Here is a 12,274-nt window from a genome sequence, read left to right on the forward strand (position 1 = left end):
GGGGGGATTTTCTTGAATAACAAGCTATTAAGAAATGGGTTTAAGGAGTCATTTCCCCTAAAAAAAATTTGAAAACACATAGGTTCTAACAAACTCGACTGAATGGGCCTTGGGTGAAGATGTTGGAATGCAAAAATTGCCTGAAAATATAACTTGCCTAAGATTTTATTAGCAAAATGCATTGGGTTGTAGTTGACCCATAACCCTAAGAAAAATTCCTCTAGGCTGTGAGTTAAATATGGCTTAGCTTAAATAAGCTTTGAAATTATCTTAGAGAGTTGGGTTCCACTGAAATGGGCCTTACTAGATCCAATTTGAAGATTGCACTGGACTTCTCTTAACTAGATTTCAAGAGCTTTCAAGCTCGATCCGGATAAATTGGGGTGTTTACACATGAAAAATATCCTTCATCTCAGTGGTACAATTTATTTGCAGTAATACAACTTTAAAATTAGGTAAAACATAAGTAAATTAATCTCTTTTGTGTTATTTTCGTGCGTGACGGTGAAAGAAAATAAGGGATAAGGGGAAAAAAGTAAGGGAGCCAAACTTTATTTTTAGGAAATATTACTTAAAAGACCTAACAGAAGGATATGTTTTTAGATGGTCCCTAAGTTTTGGGCAGTAGCTTTATAGTCCATTTAGTAAACTTTTTTTTATTTCTTAATGGTCTTTCATTATTATCGAGCTCACCACTTTTTATTATTGAGTCCGACATTTTTTATTGTTGAATTTGACAATTTTAAAAAGATATTGAACTCAGACCATAAAGTTTGGTGAACTCGACTTTTGATAAAACTCACCCAGTTCATTTTTCAAGTTTTTCTTATTAAAATACATGGCAAGATCAACTAAAAACTTGACATAATAACTCGTCTAAAGGATAAAAGAACCATCCTTATCGATTTTCATAAAAAAAAAATGAAGCAAATTTTTTAAAAAACACTAATTTCTTTACACACGTCTTAAAAATGCTTATAAAAAATCCTCCTTAAAAATGGTGTCTTCTTCCTTCTCAAATCCTTTACGTTGGAATGAAATCTTCAAAGCTCGATTGGGATGCTAAGAATCCAATTTTTTTTTGGATAGAAACGGTGAGTTCAAACAGTTAGGAAACATTTGATGTTTCCAACCGTGAGAAATGTGGGGAGTGAGGTTCAAGACCTGATTATAATTTTTTTTTACTAAATGAACTATTAAGAGAAGTACTAAAACTTAAGAACTAATTAGAAAAAAAAATACCTTCCCGAAGAATCCATTGAGTAATTTCCACTAATTTTTTTGATTTACTCTATATAAATAGGAAAATACTGAAGTAACATTGAAATTGACATTGTTTCATACATCGTTAACGTGGATGTGCCTATAAAATTATAGATGCTTTTTCAACAAGATACAGGTGAGAAGCATTTATGGTTCTGTGCACACCAATGTCCAAACAATGTCAATTTCAATGTTACTCCAGCATGACAATAATGCAATCTTAATAATCACTTTGAAAATAAAGGGCTTTTAGGGGTGTTGGCTAGTGACGTCGTAGAATATGTCATCCTCATCTAATTTCTGCTCAATCTTTGCTGTAAAAAAAAAAAAAAAAAAAGAATTTGTAATAAAGTTGAAAAGACAAGGTTTTGAGTGTGTGTGTGTGTGTGGACCTGTAGGAGAGTATTTGTAAATGGAATAATGCTGAAGTGACCTCAAAGATTGACCCCATTTCACTCTTTTGCCAAGGTGGAGGTCTGTACCAACCATAGATGCTTTTCATCGAGATGCAAATGAAAGCATTAATGGTTATGAACACATCTCCACATCAGAAAAGTGCAAAATGAAGGCAATCTTGAGGTCACTCCAGCAGCGTGACCCTTGTAAATAATATTTGGGTTTGGGGCCTACAATGTTAAAACACTAAAAAAAAAAAAAAAAAAAAAAAATTTAAATTCACCAAAACCTTTTTTTTACCTCGAGAAAATCCTCGGTTGAGTGCTACAAAGGATTGACCCCCTTTTTTACTACTACAATAAATAGTTAGGAACGTATGTTGGTAAATAAGATGATTTCATCCATAGGATGAGGCGTCAGTTGACCCTCAAGTGGTCAGGTGTCTTGACTCAATGTACTAATGAGTCAAGTTTAAATCAAATTCTAGTAGGTCCTACCCCTCGATATCGAGCAACAACTTTGTGCAAAAGCTGTGGAACAATCAAAGAATAGGTAAATTATGCAAAAAAATATCAAAAGAGCTACGATTTTATTTAGTAACAATAAACTAGTTTTGGTTTTATTTTTTGATTGAACAAGATTTTCAATCAAAAAGATGATACTTCCGAACGAATGAAGAAGCAACCAGAAGGCAGCCCATCATCAGACAACAAAGCTAGCCTCACAACACTTTCGGCCCCTTCTTCAACGCTCAAGATTCCCGTATTGCAGTTAATGTCTGTCTTGACATAACCAGGACATACACAATTTATGCACAAAGTAGGGTACCGCTTAGCTAAGATCCTTGTGTATGCATTTAAAGCTGCTTTGGAAACTGTATAAGCTGAAAGAATACAAGGCCAACCTTTTGCTTCTAACACATCCTCCTTGAAATCCTTTAGAAACTCATTCAATACTTCATTCACTCTCTCTTCTGTGAGATCATCAACATCTGTTAACACCTCTTTAGCCTTTTCATTGGAGATATTCTGAAACAATAAGAGGTTTAGAAAAACAATTTTAATTTTAGGAGGACACCCTTTTTCAAGATCGAAACGATGAATTTAGTTCTTTATCAATGAAAAATTACAAATATAGCAACAACCATGAAATTCACCCAATGATAAAAGAAAAAAAAATGGCTCACTTTAGTCACCCATTTTTTCACCTCAATTGAGCAAATTTCAAATGCTAGTCATTGAATTTGAATGCTCTATATAATTCATTGCTTTCTTTTTTCTGGTTCGTAGAAGACGAGAAAAACAGAACAAAAAGGCTAAAAAAGAAAATAACATAATAATAGACAAAATCTCCCAATCTCTTGACATCCCTAAGGATCCTCTCAACATACTCCATCCCATCTAAACGAAATGTCCTTAAAAGCTTTATACCGAGGATAAAAAAAGCTTCACTGCATCACACACATGCATGACTGAACGCACACACGCACACACACATATAGATATGGATATTTTCTCTTTCCAAAGATTAATTTGGTACCTTTAATTGCCCCATGGAAGATGAAACATTGATTATTCTTGCTGAATTGGATTGTTGAAGGAAGGGAATTAGTGCTTCAGTTACTTCTTTGATGCCAAAGTAGTTTGTTTTCAGACATTCTTCAGCCAACTCATAATTCTGAGTCATTACTTGCTTCAAATCGGGCTGCTCGCCTTTGCGCTGTATCAAGAAAAAGTAACTTTAGTATTTTAAGCACAATAAGAAAATTCTAATGTTGCCTATAAGTTGACATCAGCATGTACTTTCATCAAAGTCTCCTCACCTAGAGGTTGCTCGGTTCAGATTGTTAGATTCTGAATCAAGTCATAATCTGATTCATGATAATTGATTCCAGAATCCAAAATCTCGTTTGGCTACATTGTTTCTGGAATCCAATTTCAGAATCTAGAATTAAAATCTTATTACACCCCAATTTCTTTAAATTAATTACACACTCCAATTAAAGATTAAAAAAAAAAAAAAACTCTTCAAACATTACAAAGGTTTGGCTCAACTATAATCTCGAAATTATAAAACTCGTTCAAACAATTTCAGTAGTTGTTTACAATTATGATTAGGCTCCTATAAAATCCTACAGTCAACAAATAGAAACCTAGCAACAACAGAAAACAACAAGAGAGCTTCTATTGATACCGCAAATTTTACTTATTCTCAACTATTTACTTATATTTTTTATTTTTAATTAGGGTGTAATAAGTAAAAGTTAGGGGGCCAATAACTGCTCTCATCTTATTTTTTTGATCCTATTTCTGATGTTGTGATATGAAATAATATATACTTAAGCACAAAAATGCAAAAAACTGATTTCCAAAAACGTAATAAAAAGCTGTCCTACTTCGTCCACGAATTATCCAATATATGTTTCATGAAGGATCTCAAAAACCCAAGATCGCCCCGTAGATCATGGGACGTTATGTCCTCCGCAAGGTTGCTTTGTTGGAGGAAAATGAAAAATACTGCTCAATCATTATTTGGTTATGGTTTGTTCTTACCAAGGTTCCAAATCATGTCTCTAGGCATTGTCAGGTTATGAAAAACTGAGTTTGTCTCAACCAAGACAATCTTAAAAACCTTGAATGTTTCAAGATTAATGTATCATTTCAGTATTGACTGAAAATGAAGTATCTTCGCCAAGGCCTTCCAACATGATATGAAATTTTATGGCCTAGTTGCAAATGATTTCTTAAATCAAAACATTACATGGTCTTCGAATGATTGTACATCTTTCGGTGATTGAAAAGGTTAAAAAGCTCAGCTAACGATGTGGTCTTTGTCTTCAATTTTAGACAAGCAAATAAGGAAACTGGTTTTTTGACCCACTTTTGACATCTCATGGAGAGATCTCATTTTAGTTATCTTTACTACAGACCTATTTTACGCTTTTAATGATCAATTACTCATTTTCCATTGACAGTCATAGTCAATGAATTTGACCATTAATTGAAAATGTCGCGATTAAATAATGTCTTATTTCCTTCATTTATGTAGTCATGATTGAGCACAACTATTTCAACAAATCATTGCTTTATATAAAAATTGCATACTTAGCGATGAAAATGGGAAAAAACAAAAGGTCACCACTTACGTGGATTGTTAGAGCAAAGTCAACACTCATACCCCGACTTATTCTCAAACTTTGACTTGGTGAATATGCTGACACTCAACAACACATGCACTTAGAAAATTAGATTAGTAGACATTTTTAGCCCAATTAGAGCTTAGGCAAAACATCATACTTGAGCAATGTTATCCTCATGTGCTAATGCGCTAGACATGGTATGTGATCGGGAGCCTGTCAACATCACCCTTCTCAATGTCTTTCAAGGATGTGGCAACAAAACTCCAAAACAATCAACCAAAAACATTAGTGCTGGAACGACCAATGCCCGAATAACTAAAATATTATTTGTATTCCAAAATAACCTATATTCTTACAGCCCAGGTCTACATGATGTAATCTAAGGTAATTTGCGTGAAAACTATTGGTAGGAACCAAATCGCAACATGTTGGGTTTTGATAGCACTCATCATATAGTTTATCTTCAAATCTTTTAAAAATATAAGAATATGGAACCTAGACAAACGAAACTAGTAGCAAAACAAGTCAATTATAGATTGGAGACATACCTCACTTTCAAGTCTAAGGGCACGAAAAGCGTCACAGTCTACATTGACTCCACCAATCCCCGCATTATTCACCTAAAACAGAGTTTCAATTTTCTCATGATACCCATTTTAGAACTAGCAAAGCGTTTCTACAAAGAAGTTATGGGTATCTTTATAATGTAAGATTTTTTTATTATTATAATTGAACCAAATTTATTATATGTCCAAAAACTTATTTGAATATGGACTTACACAACATGATTTTAGCAAAAGAAACCTCTTTTAGAAGATTGCTAAAGAAGTGTGATTGGATTAAGAAATTACCTCAAATATGGTGTAGCTTGCACAGTTGCACCTCATAGGGTTTCAATGATAGTTTTTGGTAGGGGTGCAACTTGGTCCGATTTGGTTTGAAATAAGTTGTGTTTCAGTTCTGGGTTGAGAAAATGGAGAACCAATAAATTCGGTTCTCAGTTCAAGGCTTGTAAGAACCGAACCAAACTGAGAATCGAACACCATTAATGACTTACTACTTTTTAGGTGTTAGGACATAGATTAATGACTTAATATATGAAATTTCATGTTTATTAATTATTTATTTTTTCATTAAAAATATTAAAATATGTTGCTTCCTTGGAGTTAATAAGATATTTGGCTACCCATAGAACTGAACCGACCTTAGTTTGGTTTTATGGGCAATTGGTTTGATTATGGTTCTTAATTAGTGGGACCGACCTATGTCAGTTTGGTGCCAATTTGGCTCAAAACTGAACCAAGTTGCCCCCCTAGTTTTTGGACCCTAAGGGGGTTCTATAGATATGGTATGTCCATCCTCTCAAAAATCTCATCAATTTGCTAAGAATACTAGGATAAGCATGGTTTCTAATCTCAGTTTCGTTCAAGAACGAGTGACATATTCTATGTGATTCCTCTCACACATTGTCTTGTTGGACAACTGAGATGACTTTTGCTATATTTTAAAAATCTCGGCTGAGTCAACTGTTTTTTTAATAATTATTTTTATAATCTAAATATTTTTTTTCTAAAATATATGTATGAATGATCTTGTTACTAATAATCTTGTAATCCAGTAGGTGCCAGTTAGCTTAGTTGGTAAAGTCTTTGGGTGATTATACCAAAGACTTGGGTTCAAATCCCGCCAGCACTGTGGTATTGAACTCATTAAAAACAAGCTTACCGTTAAAAAAAAAAATCCTCTAATCCACCTAATTTTATAAAAATAAATTATAATAATTTACATATTAATAAATAATTGTAGTGGAGTTAAATGGTTTCTCTCGTCCAAGATGAGATGACCTGGATGAGTAACCGATTAGAAATGTGATTTTTTTTTTTTGTTTATTTTTAATTTGTTAGATCTAGATGATTTTGTAGGCTCTACTCTAGCTTTAGATGGCTATAAAATATAAAAAATCCAACATATAATTCATCAAGTCATTATTCAGATACAAATAATATTTGTGCAAGAAATAAGAGATGATTTCAAGAAATGGAATATTACCAAAAGATCAAGTTTCCCAAATTGGGTTTTAATGAAATGTGCCAAGGAATCGATACTTGATGAATCCGTGACATCAAGTTGATGAAAAATCAGGTTGAGGTCAGAGACTCCTCCAGATACTTTGAGATAATCAACGGCTGCAATACCCCTATTTTCATCTCTAGCTGTTAGTACTACAAAGAATCCATTAGAAGACAACTGACGACATACCTCCAATCCAATCCCTTTATTGGCACCTGTAACTACAGCACATCTGATATACAATCAACCAGTAATAATGGTTTTAGCCAGGACTTTCTTGTCTCACAGTCAAAAAAGAATTAAACTTTTCATATTAAAAAAAAAACCTAATAAGTACCTCTTAGCTGCAGTTGCAGTTGCAGGAGAAGTGGAGGTTGTTTCAGCCATTTTTGTTGCCCCGATGAACAAGTTTGAGTTCTGTTGTTGTAGACCATGTGAGATAAGAACACTCCAAAAAATTTAGGACAGCTGGTGTTTTTTATTTTTATTTTAAGAGATTTACCGGGCAGACCTATGATGCATATTATTACAAAACGACCCTACTTTATTATAAATAAATAAAAAGACGTTTTTGAGCTGTGATCCAAAGTGTTGAAAATTGATCAAACTTCCAAATTTAAAATTAAAATTAAAATTATACTGTTAAAATTATTATTATTTTTTAAACAATAAAATCAAAATTCTTAGAATTTCTTCATGCCCAAATCTTGTGCTATCAAATTATGTTTTGGGATGCAACAAGTTGAAGGTGACAAGAAACTTTCTTTACTAATTTTGTAAGGAAAGTGTTTTTTTTTTTTTTTTTTTTCAAAACAAAAGTTGAAGTGCATCCAAATTAAAAATAAATTTATTAATTAAATGTTTGTTCTTATATATTACTTTGGGCCCATAGGATTTCGTGTCTGCAAATTAGACATACTTACATAAATTCAAGACCATATGAGAAAAAGAATGAAGTGCATGGTCGACATGAAGACAAATCAGAATACAAGTACCCCAAGAAAATACCCCAAAATGTAAAGTAATTTGATGTAAAGAAACTTGAATTTGTTATAGATTTTTCCTTTATTTTACTTTGTTTCCCCTAACTTCTAATCTTTTGTGAAGGAGAGACCCTATGACTCTATAACTAGGGGACTCTATCTCAGAAGGAAATGATACATTTTTAGAAAGCGAGGGAATTCTATCAAATTTGTAACTCGAGAGATTAAGAAAGAAGATTAATCAGAGAAGTTTCGAAGAATTGGTTTTTGTCTACTTTTAAATTGCATCAAATTTCTAGGTAAGATTGAATCTTTTTAACTTCAGTTCTTCAATTTCTTTTAAAAATGCAGAATTAAGAGATAAAAGAATTAAATCTAAATCGAATCGAACCACCTCACTACTTGTGAGATTGGATTTTAAATATTTTCTCCTTGTGGTGTCTGGATAAGATAAAAGAATGCAAGTTCAATGTCTCCCTCCATGGTTGTTCCGAAGATAGAATGTTGCCTCAATTGTCTCGAATCAAATTTAATATAGAGAAACACCTCGAACCAATCAAAAGGGGAACACCTATAATACCATCAGTTCTTTTAATCAAAATGACCATTATATCTTTCCATGTAGGGTGTTTGAGTAAAAGAAATGAGCGTATTGTGGTAACCATTTTTGTCCCTACCAAACGTTGTGACATATACCACCAAATATGAAATTATTCTCACGTAAAAAGACGGACCACAATCTCCCAGCTTATTTAAATCAATATGTTAAAGCAATTCACATTGAACGAATACACATAGAGACCTGTGATCCTTAGCACGCACTTGAACCTGAGCACGTATCTGATCCCTAGTTCGTATCTAATCCCTAACATGTTTGAATCCAAACATGTATTTGATCCCTAGTTCATATATAATCCCTAACATGTATATCATTTGAATCTGAACACGTATCTGGTTTAAACTTGACCACGTATTTGATCTGAAGCCGAGCACACATTTTATCTCAAGTACATATATGATCTGTGGCGCCCCGTCAAACGCTAACACAAATCCCAAGGTACTAGGTGGCACCTCAAAATTTCGGCATGGTCTCCTCTGTTTATGTTAGCGTTTCACGGAACTCAAACCTGATAAACCAATTTATAACAAAACATGTATATAAAAATGTAGATACAGGAAAATGAACAGCGGAAGACTAAATACATCTAACATGTAAGTAGATCAGAGTGCAGAAGTACAGGCTTCCCAAAACACTCTCACTCTAACATAGACCTAAACTCTCAATCCAAAAACTACATACATCCTGGGTGAAACTAACAACACTAAGGGATGTGGCCCTAGTGCTCACCAGGCAATAAACTCTGATCATCGATCTGATCGACTAGATACTCTTCAATTACTGACTCTACGCCTGCCTCGATAGCTGCAAGTGCTGAAACTAAAAAAAATAGGAAGGAAAGGGTAAGTAACAATGGCTACTCAGTAAGTCCACAGCCAATTCCTACTAATAACCTTTCCTAAGTGTGATCGAATAAATCATACTGAACATTTTAATACATGCAAGGTTTTACAAGATAAAATACGATCAACTGGTACATATAGCCAGGGATGAGCAACTAAACAGTTTAAAAATTACACATAACATCAATTATCCATACTCATTATACATTCTCCATTTTATGCAAATAATGTTGACAACATTAAAATAATAGACATGCTTCTCAGTTTATAATTCGAAATATAACAACAGATACATAATACAAATGGTGGAGTATTGGAATTAAAGAGTTGGGATTCACGACTGGATCGCTCCCAGTCAGGACATGATATTCCCCAATAACATCGTAGTTCCTGATTTTGTGGCTGGTCGTGTCTACCACGCTTGCGGAACCATTTATCCGGCTCAGGCTGGCCGTTTGACGTGACCGTAAGCAATGGGTCTCTTTTCGATGTGTCAGAACGTTCGACTACTACTAGATTGTTAGTGATCACTGACTAATCATCTTCGTCTATGCCTATCAGGCGTGCATGTGATTCCCAAAAGACACTCCACTCGTATACGACCACCTTTACAAAACACGTTCACTGGTAAAGATAAGAAAGGAATGGACCCGGATTCCAGTTGTGACTCCACTCTCATACGCGTCCCATACCACGTATGAGTTTGGTGGTCCCTACCGTACATCCCAGGATAGTGTACCCCTCCGGATGATGTGACACACTATCCCTTCAGGCATTCACAAACCCTTTAACAGCTCACAAAATAGTTACGCATATATATAGTTTTTCATTTAAAACAAAAGAGAAATTTAACAGAACAGGGTTGAGAATGGATATCCAGTTCCTACCATGCAACCGTGGCCACCCGGCCTAAAATAAATAACAGTACTCAGCGCACGCGCTAACATAATCAGAAATAAACATGCAACCCTTTCATTAATAACCTGGATATCCTTTCACCAACCTACACACAACATACAATGTAAAATGTAGACATCACCCCTCGGGTGTGATTCTGACATTTTACCGTTCATTCCCTTTTCCCATTCTCTCTACATTCTCACTTTTCATCATTTCAAATCAACCATTCATTTTCAATCTTTCAAAGTCATTCTTTTGGTCTTTCCATTGAAAACCACCGAAGTTTATTCAAAAACAAGGTCCCAGCGATGCTCGGGACCAAAGCTGTTAAAAATAGAGAAAGCTGGTGAAAATTTGGCTAAGTGTCAGAAACTCAATTTTTCAAAGTTCTCAAAATTGAAAATGGATTTTTCGAAATGAAAGTCTCGCTTACGAGATTCGACACCATATAGTTTTTGTAATCTAATTCAAAGTAATGTGAAAATTATTATATTTTGAAAACTTGTCGAAAACGTCAAAATTTACGTTTTGTTCTTAAAACAAAAATTTGGATTTTGATCCTTTGAGATTTGGATCTTAAAACCATTCCCATTGTTCCGAAATGGGGGGTAAAACCTTAATTTCATTAAAGAACTTAAAGTAAATGGAACTTAAATGTTTTTAATGAAATAAAGGGTGAGAAATAGTGTATAAGGTGTGAGGAGGTCAAGCCAAGAGTCAGAACACTGTTCTGGTCAAAACTGTGTCTGTCGGTGGCTGTCGGTGGCAGAATCAATATGCTGTCGGTGGAACCAACAGAATACACATCGGCAGGTGTCGGTGGGACCGACGGTCCTGCCGACAAAACAAAGTTTTCGGCGGCTTCTTGATTTCGTCGATGGCAGAAGCAACATTCTGTCGGTGGGACCGACAGAATGCCTTCGGTAGGTGCCGGTGGCACCGACCCTTCCCACCTACAGCCTGAACCTCATTCGCGATTTTTGGGTTTTTCGATCCCTTTTTCGATTTCTTCTTCCATTTTTCGAACCATTCGACCCACCCACGATTTTGTTATCAAAATTCGATAAAGCATAAACAAAACACCTACTTCTACCATGAATTTGAAATCAAACACCAATTTCTACGATTTAAATGCAAACAATAAGTTTTGTTTCAAAACCCTAAATGCACATTTCGAAAATCTAAAGCTACCAATAAGAATTGGAAGTCCCTTACTTGGTTGTGAACGCCAAGGGTACAAGCTAGCACTACAACTCAAGGTTGGATGGCTCAAGAGTCGAGGTTGGGCTGACTTGGATGCGAAACGAACGAGGGTTTGCAAGGTATCCTACAATGACGTTTTCCTTCTCCTCTAAAATGAAGTATAGACCTAGCTCCTAACTCGATGAAGCCCTCGGACGGAAGATGTGGAGGTTTACTCGAGCTACCCGGCTGGTTTTTGATGGAGGATGGAGAAAACGAACAAGAATGAACAACCAAAGGTGGTGAAGTTGTAGCCCTCGTCGTGGCCGACAACTTTGCCTTCTTCGTCGAGGTTCAACTCGGCTTCGTTCGCGCACAAACTTGACGGAAATGGGTCGAAACCCTAGGGTGGAGAAGTGGCTGTCGTTTGGGGTTTTCTTAGAGAAGAAAAGGAAAGAATGAAATAAAAGAAATCAGATTCCTTTTTATAATAAAGCTGAGGGGCATACTTGTAATTTCCCCCTTATTTCTAGTTTCGATTGTAACTTAACTATTCGGACTCGGAAAACGACAAACGAATATACCATTTCGAATAATTTTTCGATTCGGATCTAATGGTGTCATCAAATCTTTTCGATTCTCGCTCTAACAAAATTCCACTATTTTGGGTCCCACTTAACACGAAATTCGAGGATTCTATAACTTCTCTATCCGAATTCGAATTCGAACTTGCTTACAAGCTAATGTATATATTTCTATCCTTTTGAATCTAATGGCGAAGTCGATTTTCCTTAAAATTAATCATAGCAATATTCGAGTATTTTACTCTAAGTCTTTCATTCGATATTCCCCTCCAAATCTCACCATTTACTTTCCTCGA

At 34.9% G+C, this 12,274-nt stretch overlaps 1 protein-coding gene across 1 annotated transcript; it reads right to left on the reverse strand.

Annotated features, from left to right (window-relative positions):
- Window positions 1-2,229: 2,229 nt before the first annotated feature.
- On the reverse strand, window positions 2,230-7,365 carry LOC147391241 ((+)-neomenthol dehydrogenase-like). The gene is made up of 5 exons (XM_086459746.1): window positions 7,206-7,365; window positions 6,848-7,100; window positions 5,347-5,418; window positions 3,199-3,378; window positions 2,230-2,687 (listed from the first exon to the last, which is right to left on the reverse strand). The coding sequence occupies exons 1-5, from the start codon at window positions 7,253-7,255 to the stop codon at window positions 2,307-2,309; spliced, it is 936 nt and encodes a 311-aa protein (XP_086315872.1). The 5' UTR covers window positions 7,256-7,365; the 3' UTR covers window positions 2,230-2,306.
- Window positions 7,366-12,274: the final 4,909 nt, after the last annotated feature.

The sequence above is a fragment of the Akebia trifoliata genome, chromosome 11, assembly GCF_017979445.1.
Source record: "Akebia trifoliata isolate Shusen 1 chromosome 11, ASM1797944v1, whole genome shotgun sequence".
In the NCBI taxonomy this organism is placed as follows: Eukaryota; Viridiplantae; Streptophyta; class Magnoliopsida; order Ranunculales; family Lardizabalaceae; genus Akebia; species Akebia trifoliata.